The sequence below is a fragment of the Chiloscyllium plagiosum genome, unplaced genomic scaffold (assembly GCF_037043375.1).
Source record: "Chiloscyllium plagiosum isolate Xiang-an unplaced genomic scaffold, Cpla_swu_hap1 HiC_scaffold_3, whole genome shotgun sequence".
Lineage (NCBI taxonomy): Eukaryota > Metazoa > Chordata > Chondrichthyes > Orectolobiformes > Hemiscylliidae > Chiloscyllium > Chiloscyllium plagiosum.
Window position 1 is genome coordinate 99236100 of NW_028270141.1, and position 14861 is coordinate 99250960.

General features: G+C 38.8%; 1 protein-coding gene across 3 annotated transcripts; it reads left to right on the forward strand.

Annotated features, from left to right (window-relative positions):
• Window positions 1-789: 789 nt before the first annotated feature.
• Window positions 790-14153, forward strand: LOC122548661 (interleukin-22 receptor subunit alpha-2-like). 3 transcript variants are annotated; one of them, XM_087976194.1, is made up of 6 exons: window positions 790-870; window positions 1360-1476; window positions 3989-4167; window positions 6678-6850; window positions 10519-10669; window positions 13764-14153. In XM_087976194.1, coding segments are annotated over exons 2-6 (516 nt in total). In that variant the 5' UTR covers window positions 790-870; window positions 1360-1474; the 3' UTR covers window positions 13775-14153. The 3 variants fall into 3 exon arrangements, 2 of the variants coding, with proteins under 2 accessions (XP_087832320.1, XP_087832325.1); XR_015751884.1 differs by lacking the exon at window positions 10519-10669; XM_087976199.1 differs by lacking the exon at window positions 1360-1476.
• The last annotated feature ends 708 nt before the right edge of the window (window positions 14154-14861 follow it).

A 14861-nucleotide genomic window follows, 5' to 3' on the forward strand; every position in this document is an offset into this window, starting at 1 on the left:
GCCTAACCCACACAAAACCTAAAACTCAAATATTGATATTAGAGTAACTGGTCAGTTTCATATAATTTTTTGTCTAAGGAAATGTGATTCTGGGATTTCTAAGATTCTCCTTCTGAAATGACAGATATAGGAAGCTACATCAACCTTGACAGTAAGTTGTGAACTTCTGATTCTAACTTTTACTGTGAGTGCTGGAATTATATATTCTGTCTCATCTTTACTCTCACCTTCCTTGATCCACTTTCCTTTTTTTCTGTCTGAGTATAATTCGTAAACTTCCAGTTTGATAATAGCTATCAAATGGGTGTTTTCAGATGCTGAACAAACCTTTGATATGTCACAACCACAATCTAGTCCAATTTGTGATCTGGAGCTCTGTGACAAATGGAGTATTATTGCTCCCTCCACTCCATGATGGTAGCTGGATATAATTGACTTTCCCACATCCATTGCACTTCGTTGAGAAATTCCGCAAACTTCCTCGGGGAATTCCAAAAGCATGTCACAATGTACTTTGGATTTTAGTTTTGCAAGTAATGTACACAAAATGATTCCATTCTTTTCCTGTTCTGTATTGCACAAAGACAAACATGTGCTGGCAAGCCAACCATGATTGAACCCAGTTTATTTGCACTAAATAAGGGAGTGACAGGGAAATAGAACAAAATGCTTAACTCTGGCAACAAAACTGCAATGCATTAACATAACAATGAACTTATCAAATGTGCATATGTAACCATTTCCTGCAAAAATTGACAATATCTGCAATGGAGGAATGTTAAACCAAACTGCAAACCTGCCTTCTGATTATCATGTAGTATGCTTGGGAAATGTTCCCCTGTATGTTTTTTCAAGTCTTTAAAAAGCTGAGTAAGTGCCTGTTAAGTGAATAATGTGTAACTGTATAGTTATATATTAAATGAAATATCAATAAGAAATTCTATTGTTTTATATTTGCTTCATGATTAGATGTGCTACTTGTTAAGAGAAGCTGTGTAACTTGAAAACTGAATAGTATAAAAGACATGAAAACATTACATACCTCTGATCATAAAGGCCAGCCTTCTTGGGAAGTCAGAATGTATTGTTTCTGACTAGCCTCAGAGTTGCTGTGATTTGTTTCCCCAGAGCATTTAAATGATCTAGGGCTGTCCCCAGAGCCTATTGCCAGTGAATGGAGTTCAGAAACCAAAATGTCACTATGTAAAATGCAACCAAAGATTTACCATGTAAACTGGATATCCAGGATACTTAGCATGTTTACAAACAATAGAAAATGAATCAAATCTTACATCAGTACAAGTATTTTGCTGCCAAAGGTTTTCACAATCAAACATAACCATTTTGTTTAATTTTCAGATTGTATTCCACACACGCAACAAGTGAATTTCAACTCTATTTATTTCTATAATGTTTTACAACGGCAGGAAGCCAGTCACACCTGTAAGCATATTGTTTACATGGTGCAGTACAAATGTAAGTTTCTTTGAAGGTAAATATAAAAACAAAGAAAGTATAATGAAGTTATAGTGAAAGTGACAAAGAAAGAAATGAAAGTAAAGGTAACGATAAATCATTAAAGATTGTTTCAACAAGGAGAGAATTAGGGAATGGTTAGAAGATAAAAATTTAGTTAAAGTAACTTACATGTTGCATGGTACAATTGTCCCAAAAATTAATATTACTAAAAAGAGGGACATTTTGACAAAACTTATCGACCCATCAGAACAGTTTGCAAGAATACCAAAGTAAAGGGAATACGTTCGGACTGTATAAAGGAGAGTGCAGATTGTTTGGAAAGTGGATAAGATTGACAGAGATGTAGCCATTGAAAATAAAAAGCTCTCCATTTATGGATATTAATAAGAGACACCAGGGATACGTAATGTTAGTGAATACTGGAGAAATGTAGGATGCAGGGTAACTTGCCATGCATTTTTTTAAAAAAGGAGCAAAGTAGACCAACACAAATAAAACCCCAAGAGCTAGAAATTCAGTTGCACTGCACCATTTCTAGCTACACCACAGATACCGAGTTGATATCTCCAGTGGAAGCTGCACCTCAAGCTCAAATTTGTAAAACCACAAACTGTTCTTCATTGACAGGGGCACACACAGCCGTTTACTAAACAATTCTAACTGGTGTTAACCTAGCATTATACATTACGACCTGTTGATCTCACATGAGGGTTCTGGATTGGAACAGGGTGTGGACATACTGGGAGTTGAGAGGGCGCAAAGGCTGGAATATGCCATCATTGCCAATATTCTCGACTCTATTGGCTACCATGAGCCCTGCCCTACAACCCAAAAATGCTGAAAACCATCTCCTCTGTCCCCTTCCAGATCTGGTTCTTAAGGGCTTCCTGACTCCTGCTTCCACACACATCCTCCCCGCTCCCCCTCCCCCCCCCCCCCCCCCCCCCCCCCCCCCCCCCCCGCCATTGAGTGGCATAACGTATCTCACTTCCTGTCAACCTGAACCACTCCCCACTCCTGCCTTCCATGGTCTAACATAATGCTGCCCAGGCCTCCTGCTGTGCACAGAGCTCCTGAGCAGCTTTGAGAAAGTGAATAAAATACCTGGCACCAAAATCATTCTGATGTGATGGCCAGCCATGTTTTCTGTTTTATCCACCTCAAGACGAGAAGGCACAAAGATTCTGTGAGCCATGACCTCACATGCAAAAACTGGGCAAATGAATATCACTCAGCACCATTCTATTTAGAAGATCAGGAGTAATTTGAAAATTATTTGCACGATAATACCCTGATAAAATGTACTCAGAAAGGTTCAGAAAATATACTAACTTAGGGATGTATCGCCTAATAGCCCAAGTAGCCTAATAGATTAAGAAAATCCCTTTTGCTTTGTGTATTGTCTTTCAAAGACAGATATTTAACATTCACAAAGTTAGTTTTGAGGGAAGTTTGGAGAACTTTTGCCCTTTAAGACTTAAAGGGAGTTGGCCATGGGTTTAGACAATAGAACATAGAACATTATACCGCAGTATAGGCCCTTCAGCCCTCGATGTTGTGTCGACCTGTGGAACCAATCTGAAGCCCATCTAATCTGCACTATCCCATTCTCATCCAAATGCCTATCCAATGACCATTTAAATGCCCTTAAAGTTGGTGAGTCTACTACGGTTGCAGGCAGTGTGTTACACGCCTTTACTACTCTCTGAGTAAAGAAACTACCTCTGATATCTGTCCTATATCCATCACCCCTCAATTTAAAGCTATGTCCCCTCGTGCTAGCCATTGCCATCTGAGGAATAAGCCTCTCGCTATCTAAGCTATCTCACCCTCTGATTATCTTATATGTCTCAATTAAGTCATCTCTTAACCTTCTTCCCACTAACGAAAATAGCCTCAAGTCCCTCAGCCTTTCCTCGTAAGACCTTTCCTCCATACCAGGCAGCATCCTAGTAAATCTCCTCTGAACCCTTTCCAAAGCTTCCATATCCTTTCTACAATGTGGTGGCCAGAACTGTATGTAATACTCCAAATGTGGCCACACCAGAGATTTGTACAGCTGCAGCATGATCTCATGGTTCTGATATTCAATCCCTCATGTTTATAAATACATTAGGTAGTAAACTGTACAGAGAAGAACATGCTGAAAAATATATACTAACTTTAACTGAATAATCACAATGGGAAAAGAAGACACAGGTGAAAATTAATAAAAGATAAATTTAGGACTAATATCAGAAAGTTCTGAATATGAAGAATATATAGAATAAACATTAACTTGAGTAACTAAGGAAATGTGTCTGAAGGAACAGCACAATGTATATTTCTCTGGAATGATGCAATAATGTTGGTTGAACAGCATTCATTGTCTGTATTTATGTTGTGAATTTGTCAATGATTTCAATTCAATTTTGTAAACTGTTAACCTGCTAATAATTCATTTGATATGTGATATATTTTATTGCTATTCAAGCCCTGCCTGTAACCAATATGAAATTGTCCATTGTAGGTATGGGGAGAAACAGTGGAATAATAAAACAGAATGCGGGAGAATCAGTCAGCCATTCTGTAACCTCACACATGTGACAAAGCACTTTATGGAGCCACACTTTGCAAGAGTTCAAGCGCTTACAACAAATGGTCACTCAAACTGGGTGCATAGTAAAAGGCTTATTCCCTTCTGGGGCAGTAAGTATTTGTGCATTGTGCCTGTCATTCATCTTGATTTTTTGGCTGAATGAAATAAGATGAGTTAATGCCCTGCCTCCTCTGAATCCATCATGTGACTTTGTAAAACAGGCAATGATCATGTGCAATCTTGAAAATTCCTGTCAAGATATTAAACAAAAAGTAATAGGAAGTACCCAAAAGGATTCAGAAGGTAAAGCTTTGTGTTTATCAGCCTCCTTGTACCCTAGTCAGACAATGGAAATTCCTAACACTGATTGTGCCATTTTTAATATTAGAGAAGTGTGTTTTTATGAGAGATGTATAAATTTCTCTTTGAGCCTTAAAAGGAGTTGACCATGAATTGACATTATAGAGATAGATTAAGCAGCAAACTGTCTGGTAAATTATGTACTAAACACATATAGTAATAAACAGTTGTGTTTGACAAAGTTCTCTGTGAGGCAGCATCAAAGGAGAAGGAGAATCAACGTTTTCTCCTTCTCCTTTGATGCTGCCTGACCTGCTGCCCTTTTCCAGCAACACATTTTTAAGCTCTGATCCCCAGCATCTGCAGTCCTTACTTTCTCAAAGTTCTCTGTGATCCAGCATCTCAATTAATTTTGAACCAGCCTCTTTGGCATCAAGTAATGTTCCATGGAAGAGATAGTAGAAGGATTATAAAATAAGAGGAACCAGTGGTTGTAATATATTTCAACTTGCAAAAGGTGTTCAATAATGTACCACACAAAAAGCTACTTAATAAGCTCAGAGCGCATGGTATTTGGAATTGGCGAAACAATAGAAGACAGAGTTGTGATGGAGAGGGAGGGATGGATAATCAGGATACCAATCAGTAACTTGTGTAGAACCACAGGGATCAATGCTAGGGCCACATTATTTACAGTATTTATTAGTGTTTTGAGAATGGAAGTGAAAGTATTGTCAGGTTTGTGGATGACACAAAATTAGATGGGAGGGCAAGTGGTAAGGGTGCATAGAGGGATATAGACATGTTAAGTGAGTGGGGCTAAAACTCGTTAGACAGAATATAATGTGGGAAAATGTTCTTTGGCAGGAAGAATAGAGGAGCCGAGTGTTATTTAACTGGGGAAAGACGATAGCAAGTTACAACACCAAGGGATTTGGGGATCCTTGTCCAGAAATTGCAAAACACTAACATGGGAGTTCAGCAGGTAATAGGGAAGGCAAATGAAGTATGATCCTTTATTTTAATAGAAATAGAGTACAAAAACAGGGAAGTCTTGCTAAAACTATGCAAGGCAATAATTAGACCTCAAACAAAAACCGAAGTTGCTGAAAAAGCTCAGCAGGTCTGGCAGCATCAGTGCAGAGAAATCAAAGTTAACATTTCAACCCAGTGACCCTTCCTCAGAACTAAATAGTAGTTTGAACTAAATAGTTAGACCACACCTGGAATACTGTCAACAGTTCCCTTATCAAAGGAAAGAATATAGTGGCATTGGAAGCAGTCAGAGAAGACTCATTAGTTTGGTCTTGGGTATGGAGGGATCTTCTTATTTGGAGACATTGATTAGCTTGAGCCTATACTCATTGAAGTTTAAAACAACAAGAAGTAATCTTATTGAAATGTATACGTTTATTAGGGAACTTGACAGAGTAGATGCAGAGATGCTGTTTCCCCCTTTGGGAGAGTCTCGGAATCAGAGGTCATAATCTCTGAATTTGGGGTCACCTATTTAAGACAGCAGTCAGGAGTAATTTCTTCTCTTGGAGGGTTGTGAATTCTTTATCATAGAGGGCTGTAGAGGTTAGTATGTTAAGTATTTTCATGACTGAGAGATTTTTTATCGGTAAGGGGAAGTCAAGAATTATCGAAAATGCTGGAGTGTAGAGTTGAAAAATATCAAGTCAACTATGATGTCATTAAACTGCAGAGCAAATTGATTGGTCAAGTGGCCTATTTCTGCTCTAATGTTTTATGGTCTTATTGTCATTTAACATAATGTAACATGAGACCAAATGTAACATATGACCAAAATCTTAGACCTTTAGGTTGGTTTAAAGGGGCATTTTAAAGGAGGAGAGAGCAGTAGCAAAGTCAAGAAGTTTATGGAGGTTCAGACTTTGGCAACTGAAGGAATGACCACTTTGGTCAAGCAATGAAAGTCAGAATACGTTAGAGACCAAATTATAGTCACAGAGAGATTTGGGAAGGTTGGAGGAGGTTACAGAGATAGGGAGGTGTTGTGAGTCAGAAACGATGGGAGTTAGGTTCCGTTATCAGTGTTTTGGATCATCTCAAATTTATGAAGATGGAATATAGATGGCTGATGATTAATATTTCTTTTACTTACGGGTTAGGGGGTAAAAGTACAATGATTATAATAAGTCAAGACAGAAACTATTGAATTTGTAATTGTGCACAAAAAAACTTTGCTTTTTTGAATGATTTAAGATGTACTTAAACCACATCATGTTCATGCAAAATGTATCCCTTTTTAATACTTATACTTTCTAATACTTTTTGAATATTTTTGAACCTTTAGCAGCCATTGGTCCCCCAAAGATTAAACTCACATCCAGGTCAAGATCAATGCGGGTGGAATTGTTTGCTCCACAAACACCATTCAGATGGAAAAATGGCTCCTGGATTACCTTGAATAAAGTATATATCGACTTGGAATACCAAATAGACATTACAGGAAATCCTGTAGATCATGTAAGATTAAAGTTACTGTCTTTATGTTACAAATACTCCATTAGTTCCTTTAAATGAAACACTATAACATTGACACTCTATCAGAGCAACACCTTCAGGTGACCATAGCTATAAGATGAAACTGCTTAATGTAGAGTCACATTTGTGATTTTCCACATTGTGACTTCCATTTGAGACAATATAATGAAGTAAAGGACTTGTTCTCTGTATACAGGGTTACACTGGCTAATACTAGGCACAAGAGAATAAGTGACTCACTTAATTAGGAAAGGTTACAAGGAGTACAACTGCTATTTATAACAGAGAGAGGTAAAAATAAAAACATGAAAAACGGAAGGTATGTCTTTTTAGTTTTTGTTTATTTCCAGATTCAGAAGTCACATGACACCAGTTTCTAATCCAACAGGTTTATTTGAAATCACAAGCTTTTGGAGCATTACTTCTTTGTCAGTTTTGTCCACCCCAGTCCAACACTGGCACCTCCAGATTGGGTAGTACAGATGGAAGATTGGATTACTTCTATGTGGAAATGGAAGAAGCTTGCATTCCCTGTAAAAGTCCTTGATAATTTTCCCATTGTCCACCTGCCTGCCTTGACCTCTGTAATCTTACAGTGATTTTGGTGACAGTCTAGGCCTACCCACCATCGATGCTTGTAACAGGCCAGGTATCAATCACTTAAGAGCTGTTTCCCACCCAGTCTCAACTTTCAGGCTGGAGGAAAATTCAGGGGCAATGCCCAGAAAATGTCCCTACCCAGGAGTCCTCCATTAAAAGCCTCCTTTCAGCATTAGGCAACGTCTCCAAGGTAGGAGTCTCTCCAACCCTTGGACTCTTTACCAACATCCGCACCCAGTTCTCTGCTCACCTCCTTCCCCCTGGCAAGACCTGTGCTTTTACTTGGTCCTTACATCCAGTCTTAGATGACTCCTTAAGAAAGAAAAATCTTTTTCCTTAATTCATTCTTAGTAAGTGGGCTTTGTTGACCAGTGGCAGCATTTATTGCCCATCTCTATTTGCCCTTGACAATGCGAATCAGATATGTAGACAATTCACAGGGATGTGTAAAAGCAATAATAGTGTTGTTGCATTAGGGGATTTCAACATCTCCTACATTAATTGGGATAGTGTAAAGGGTTTAGGTGGGCCAGATTACTTGAAATATATTCTGGAGAGCTTTTGATGTCAATACATAGAAGGTCCTACAAGGAATGGTTGAGTGCTGGACGTAATTGTGGGGAGTGAAGCCAGACAGCTATTCAAGGTGGCAATGGGAGATCAGTGGGTGATAACAAACACAACGCTGTACAAATTTTAGTTTGTTGTGGAAAGAAAATGATCTGCAAAAATAAAGGTTTTGGATTGAAGAGAAATGCAGATTTTATTAAGGTAAAGCAGGATCTGGCTCAGAACAGTGACTTGTGCAAAACTCTATGACAGAACAGTTGCTTGGGGCTGGGAGTGACATTCAAAAGGGAAATTGTTGAGTCCGGGCCCAACAAGTTCCCACTGGGTGCTCAGAGAACCCTAGATATCTCGGAATATTCAGAATAGATTAAAAGGAAAAGAGAGGCTTATGACAGGTAAAAATGAAACAAATTAGCAGAGGCCCTAGTTTTGTTCAGAAAATGCAGGGAGCACCTTACAACAGCAATTAGGAGAGAAAAGACGGGCCAGAAAAATCACTGGTGGGTAAAATTACCGAGGTAATCAACAAATCTATTAACAGAAAGCGGATAACTAAAGCAAGAATCGGGCCAATCTGTGTGGGGAGCTGGAGGACATTGTTAAACAAGTTTAACACATCTATCTTCACATGAGAGAAGGAGGATATAGGTACAGCATTTGGAGAAAGGGACTGTGAAGGTTTTGATATGGGAGTTAAGAGGTATTGGAGGTTTTGACAGGCTTAAATATGTGGGCAAATCCTCAGGTCTGAGTGAGTTGTATCTCAGGCTGCTGTGGGAGGCGATGGAGGAAATTACAAGGCACTGACCCAAATTTTTAATTGCTCTCTGGCAACGGGGGAGGTGCTGGATGACTGGAAGACAACTAATTAATTCCACTTTTCAAAAGAGGTATGAGCAATAAACCAGGAATTATAGACCATTGAGTTTCACATCAGTGGTAGGGAGATCTAAGGTTTGATTACAGATAATCAGCTTGGCTTTGTCAGCGGGGAGGGCATTGTCCAACAAATTTGATTGAATTTTTCAATGTGGTGATCAGGTGTGTAAAAGAGGGTGGTGCAGTAAGTGGAGTTTACGTGGAATTCAGCAAGGCCTTTGACAAGATCTCACATGGGAGACTGGGAAAGAAAGTAAATCACATGGGGTCGAGGGTATCTGGCAAAGATTTGGAAGACAAAGGATGTAGAAGGCTATGTGTGTGACTGGAGAGTGGCATCCAGTAGCATATCGAAGGGGTTCAGTGCTTGGTTTGCAGATGACGTAATGATTGACCAGGTGGTTAATAGTGAGGAAGGAGGTTTTTAAGTTACAGGGAGATATAGCCTGTTTGTTCAAATTGGCAGATGGTCTTTAATGCTGAAAAGTATGAGGTGATGCACTTTGGAAGAAGTAACATATCAAGGGAGTACTCAATGATTGGAGGGACACCAGGAATCTCAAGGAACAGAGGGATCTTTGGGTGCTTATTCGCAGATCCCTGAAGGTGGCAAGACAGGTTAATAGTGAACTTAAGAAGGCATATGGGACACTTGTCTTTGGCAGTTATGGAATAGTTTGTCAGACCAGGGAGATTATGTTGAAGCTGTATATAACATTAGTTCAGCCATAAGTGGAGTACCATGAGTGGTTCTGTTCGCTACACGATAGGAAGGATGTGATTGCGTTGGAGAGGGTGAGAGGAGATTCGCCAGGATGTTGCCTGGGATTAAGCAGTTTAGGTATGAAAAGAGGCTATTTAAGCTCAAGATATTTTCTTTAGGCTAGAGAAGCCTGAGGGAAGACCTGTTTGAGATATATAAGATTGTGAGGAGCATTATCAAGTGGGGAGGACATTGCTGTGCTCCTTATTTGAAGGATCAATAATGAGAGGGCAAAATTTGAAAGTGAAACTCAGGGGGTTCAGAGGGGATTTGAGAAAAGATCTTTTCACCCAGAGAGTAATAAAAAAATCTGGAATGCACTACCTGAGGAGTAGCAGAGGCAAGCAACCTCACAACATTTAGGCGGTACTTAGAAGAACACTTGATGTGTCATAACATTCAAGGCTAAGGGCCATGTGCTGAAAAGTAGGATTAGTTGTTAAATCATTGCAGACCTGATGGGCTGAAGGGCCTCTTCTATGTTTTATGACTCTATGACCTTATGCAAGTCAATGGATAGTTTTGATTCTCTTGTTTGAGATGGTCATTCCCTTGAGCTTGTGTGACATTAATGCTATTTGCCACTTGTCAGCTCAAATCTGGATATTGCCCAGGCCTTACTGCATGTGAACATAGACTTGTTCAGTTGCTGGAAAAGATAGAAACTAGGCTATTTGTCCACCCACTAAATGGGAAATGATGCCTAGATTGGAAGCAAAGGATGAAAGTTGAAAAGTTAATAGTGCAAAAAGATGGAACAATAATCCAGACAATATTTTAGCAAATACTTCCACTGATTTTCTTAAGATGTAGTAATTCCTTGTTCATCATTTTACAGAGACCTGAATCGTGCAGAGCAACAAGTACAACAATATCTATCCAGGATCTAAAACCCAGAACAACTTACTGCATGCATGGTCAAATACAGACACCTTTATTTCATAAAATTAGTGAATATAGTAGAGAGGGATGTGCAACAACGTTTGATGGTAAGGCAAATTGACCTCAGTGGATTACTTGTTCTGGATTCTTTCATTGGATGTGGGTATCACCGGCAAGGCCAGTATTTGTTGTCCATCCCTAATTGCACTGGAACTTAGTGGCTTTCTAACCAGTTAAGAGGCAAGCACAGCTCAGTGGGTCAGGAACCACACATAGGCTGGATCAGGTAGGAATGGCAGACTCGAAAAGGGTGGCACTGGAAAAGCACAACAGGCCAGGCAGCATCCGAGGAGCGAGACAGTTGGCATTTCGGGCATAAGCCCTTCATCAGGAATGGGCTTTCCCACAAAACATTGACTCTCCTGCTCCTCGGATGCTGCCTGACCTGCTGTGCTTTTCCAGTGCCAGACTTCTCAGGTTTGATTCTCCAGCATATGCAGTCCTCACTTTCTCCTAAGAATGGCAGATCGCCTTTCTTCGAGGTGTTTAATGAACCAAATGCATTTTTAAAATAACTGATAATAGTTGTTATCAACAATATTCTCAAACTCACCCAGCCTCTCTTCATTCCTAAACTGCTCAATGGCAGGCAACATCCTGATGCATTTCCTTTCATCCTCTCCAATGTAATCACATCATTTCTTTAGTGTAGTGACCAGAACTGCACACAGTACTCCAGATGTGGCACAACTAATGTTACACAGCTTCAACATAACCTCCCCACTCTTACAATCTGTTCCACCGCTGGTAAAGATAAGTGTCCCAAATGCCACCTTTAATATAGTATTAACCTGTCCTGCCCCCATCAGAGAACTGTGGACAAGGACCCAAAGATCCCTCTGTTCCTCTGAGTTTCCTAGGGTCCTGTCATTCATTGAGTACTCACTTATCTTGTTACTTCTTCCAAAGTGCATCACCTCACACTTTTCAGGGTTACATACTGTGACGATGCTACTCCTTTAACAAGATTATGTTGTCCTTAGTCTTTTCCAAAAGGGATTGTAAATTTCTCTGGACATATCTACTTGAGTAGGTTTTTAAATCTTTCTTTTAAAACACTTGTACAATGAAAGGGGAGTGGCCAGTTCTCTCAGTTCAGAGTTTTGTTTTGGTTTGGTTTTAGCAAGCAGTGTATTTCAGGGTGGCGGTCAAAGAAAGAGCTCCATGCTGATCTTCTCTATCTCTCTCTGCTATCTCTCCTGTAAGAACCTATGTTTGATTTTTCCTTTTTTGCCAAGGAAGTCTTGATGGGGATGTTGCAGGTACTTAGAACAGCATCACTAAGTTGTGATAGAGTCGAATGGATTTTCAGATAGGTTAAGTTATTCTAAATTTTGTTCTTTTTTTTCATGTTTCTTTCAGTAGTCTTTAAATAAATTCTGTTTTGTTTAAAACTAAGTGGTTGGGTCAGCTGCATCCCTCCTGGAATATTCACTCTACACCTGCTTAAAACAACTATCAAAGTTCGGGTCTGGGCTACCTTCTTGAAATGTTTTGAGGGGGTCTGGCCTGGTCCATAGCAATACCACCTGCCACAGAGCTGCCAATTTGGCCAACCCAGCTGTATCTTCCTGTATTCTGACTTCACATTCCAAACTTATGAATCGAAATTTTTAAAATTTCAACAGTTGCCACGGCTGGATTTGAACCTGTGGCCATAGGCCATTACAAAGTCTTTAAGCTACTAGGTCAGTGATATTTGCCACTGTGCCACCATCACACTCAGGCTTGCGCATGTTAAACTAAACATCAGTTTTGAAATGACTGGAGCAATTGTTTTATATATATTATATTATACTGAAAATAAAAGAGTACAGCACAAGAACAGGCCTTTCAGCCCATTAAAGTTAATAATATTAGTCTTTCCTTCATAAAGCATTCCACTACAATTGTTCCCTTTTCTTAATGTTTTCCCAGTGGGATGGTCCTGATTCATGTTAAGTCAGGTTCCCACAGCTGATGGCAATGTCACCCTCTGTCATTCCATCAACTTAATCATTCTTTTTGCTTGCATAAGTTATGGCCAAGCTATTCAACCACTGGGAGAATCACAGCCAAATTGTCTGCTCCCATTATTCACAAGAACAGTGTAATGATTAAGAACATGAATCCCAAGTACATTTACTTTTCCTTTTCTAGTTCATGAAATACTGAAGCCAACTGTAATGTTCCCTACTCAATCCTGATTGAGAATACATAACAGGTTTCCACTCAAGATTGGTTCAAAACTCATTTATTCTTCCCTCCAATCAAAGTTTAAGAAATAATTACTATTGTTTTCATTCATGTCATAGAAAAGCTCCTAAAAGTTTGTAAATTAATTATTTTAGCCAAGTCCTATACAGTATTTGCCACTTCAATAAAAATAAAGCATTTATTATGTGCCAAGGTGCCATATAAGTCCAAATTCCACATAAATACAATTTGAGTTAGACCTGCAGCCATTTAATGCTGGCAAATGGGACCAGATTAATTTAGGATATTTAGTCGACAGGGACAAACTGGATTGAAGGGTCAGTTTCCGTGCTGTATGATGCTATGGCTTTTTTACTCTATAGCAGCAAATGTAAAACAAAGAACAAAAAATAATGAGCATTATAAGTTTCCATACATGTGTTTGTCCTTCCAGACTAATATTTGGGAAATGTGCCCATTAATGTCATGAAATTATTCAGCCAACAGTATCTAGTGATAAGGTAATAGGAGCATACTCTGTGAATGAGGAATTTCAAGAGTGGAAATGTCAAATAGAATTCTGACAAAACTATTATAACTAGCTACTTCATACATTAAAAATTAGTGTATAGTTAAGAATAAGTTTACTAAAAAATGAGTTCACAGATTTTCACCGCAATCCTCACAATGATAATGAAATATTTTCTGGCATGTTATGGTTCCAAACCTCTTGAAGTTAATTTGTGGTTGTGCAATTGGACAACAAATGTCAGTGATCATTTGTATGACTTGTACATGATTTGTGCTTAGCTTACACTAAGGTTACGTTGATTGATTAAGAAATTCTACATCCACTTTCTATTCTAAAACATGTTTTATGAAATAAATGGTCCTTTTCGTTGTCCTGTCTCTTATAATATGGTGAATGACACAGAAAAATTTACTTGTTCTGTTTTTTCTCCCCAGATGTCGAATGATAATATGAGTTGAAACAGGAAGATTACTTTAAAGTGAATTGTCTTAATGTGCTTTATACAACATATAATCAAATGAACAAGAGAACAAATCAACTGAAAAACTGCTTACAAATGTCTAGTGGTTACTGAGAAAGGATTGGCAAAAGACAAACATTGCCAACAGTTAGAAACATAAATTTAAAGTTAATTAAATTCAATTTTTTTTCCAAAAAGTGCAATCATTTTTTGACTAAGTATTAGTCTTGAAGCCATATTTAAAGATGATTATTTTGGCTGTGTGCTGCTAATCTACTGTATATAGGTCTTTCAACAATCCAATCATTTGTAAACATAAGATGTAAGCTGAATGTGACATAATAAAACAACATTTGTGACATTATTCCCCCAAAGCTTGATTCATTTGCAGACATATTCACCATTATTAAACGGCAGTAAATTGAGCGAGATACTCAACAGTCTGTCCTTATGGTGCTGTTTCAGAAGTATCCCTTCAGATCCACTCCCTCTGTTCTAAGCCACTGACCACATAGTACATCTTTTCATGGATCTGGGTCCCAAAGTTTTCCTTCATAATTACCTTCAAGTCAAATTCCTAGTTTTGCTTTTCTCAGTTTTACTTGCATGTTCTTGCAGTATCCAAGCTGCATCTACAATAAGACCATAAGACCATGTGACATAGGAGCAGAGGAAATCCACTCAGCCCATCAAGTCTACTCTGCCATTCAATGAGATTATGGCTGATCTGATAATCTCCAATTCTACATTCCTACCTTTTCCCCATTACCCTATACATTGCTTTGCATGATACCCATCACCATTCTGGCATCAGTCTCAACACAAAGTAAATCCACTAATGAAAATCCAGTTTGCATAAACCAAAAGGCAGTGCTTCCACACTGTAGGGATTCAATGATTCTATGATTCCATGAATGGAGTATTCCTGTTTGAGTTTTCCTAAGCCTTTGCATAAGCTTGCAAATTCTTGACAAATGTCTCTTCCCTGCTCCTCTTGCATCCACTCTAAGAGACCTGGACTGAATGCAAATGTTTCTATATAGTGATGTGTTGTGTCCTAGTGCATCAATGT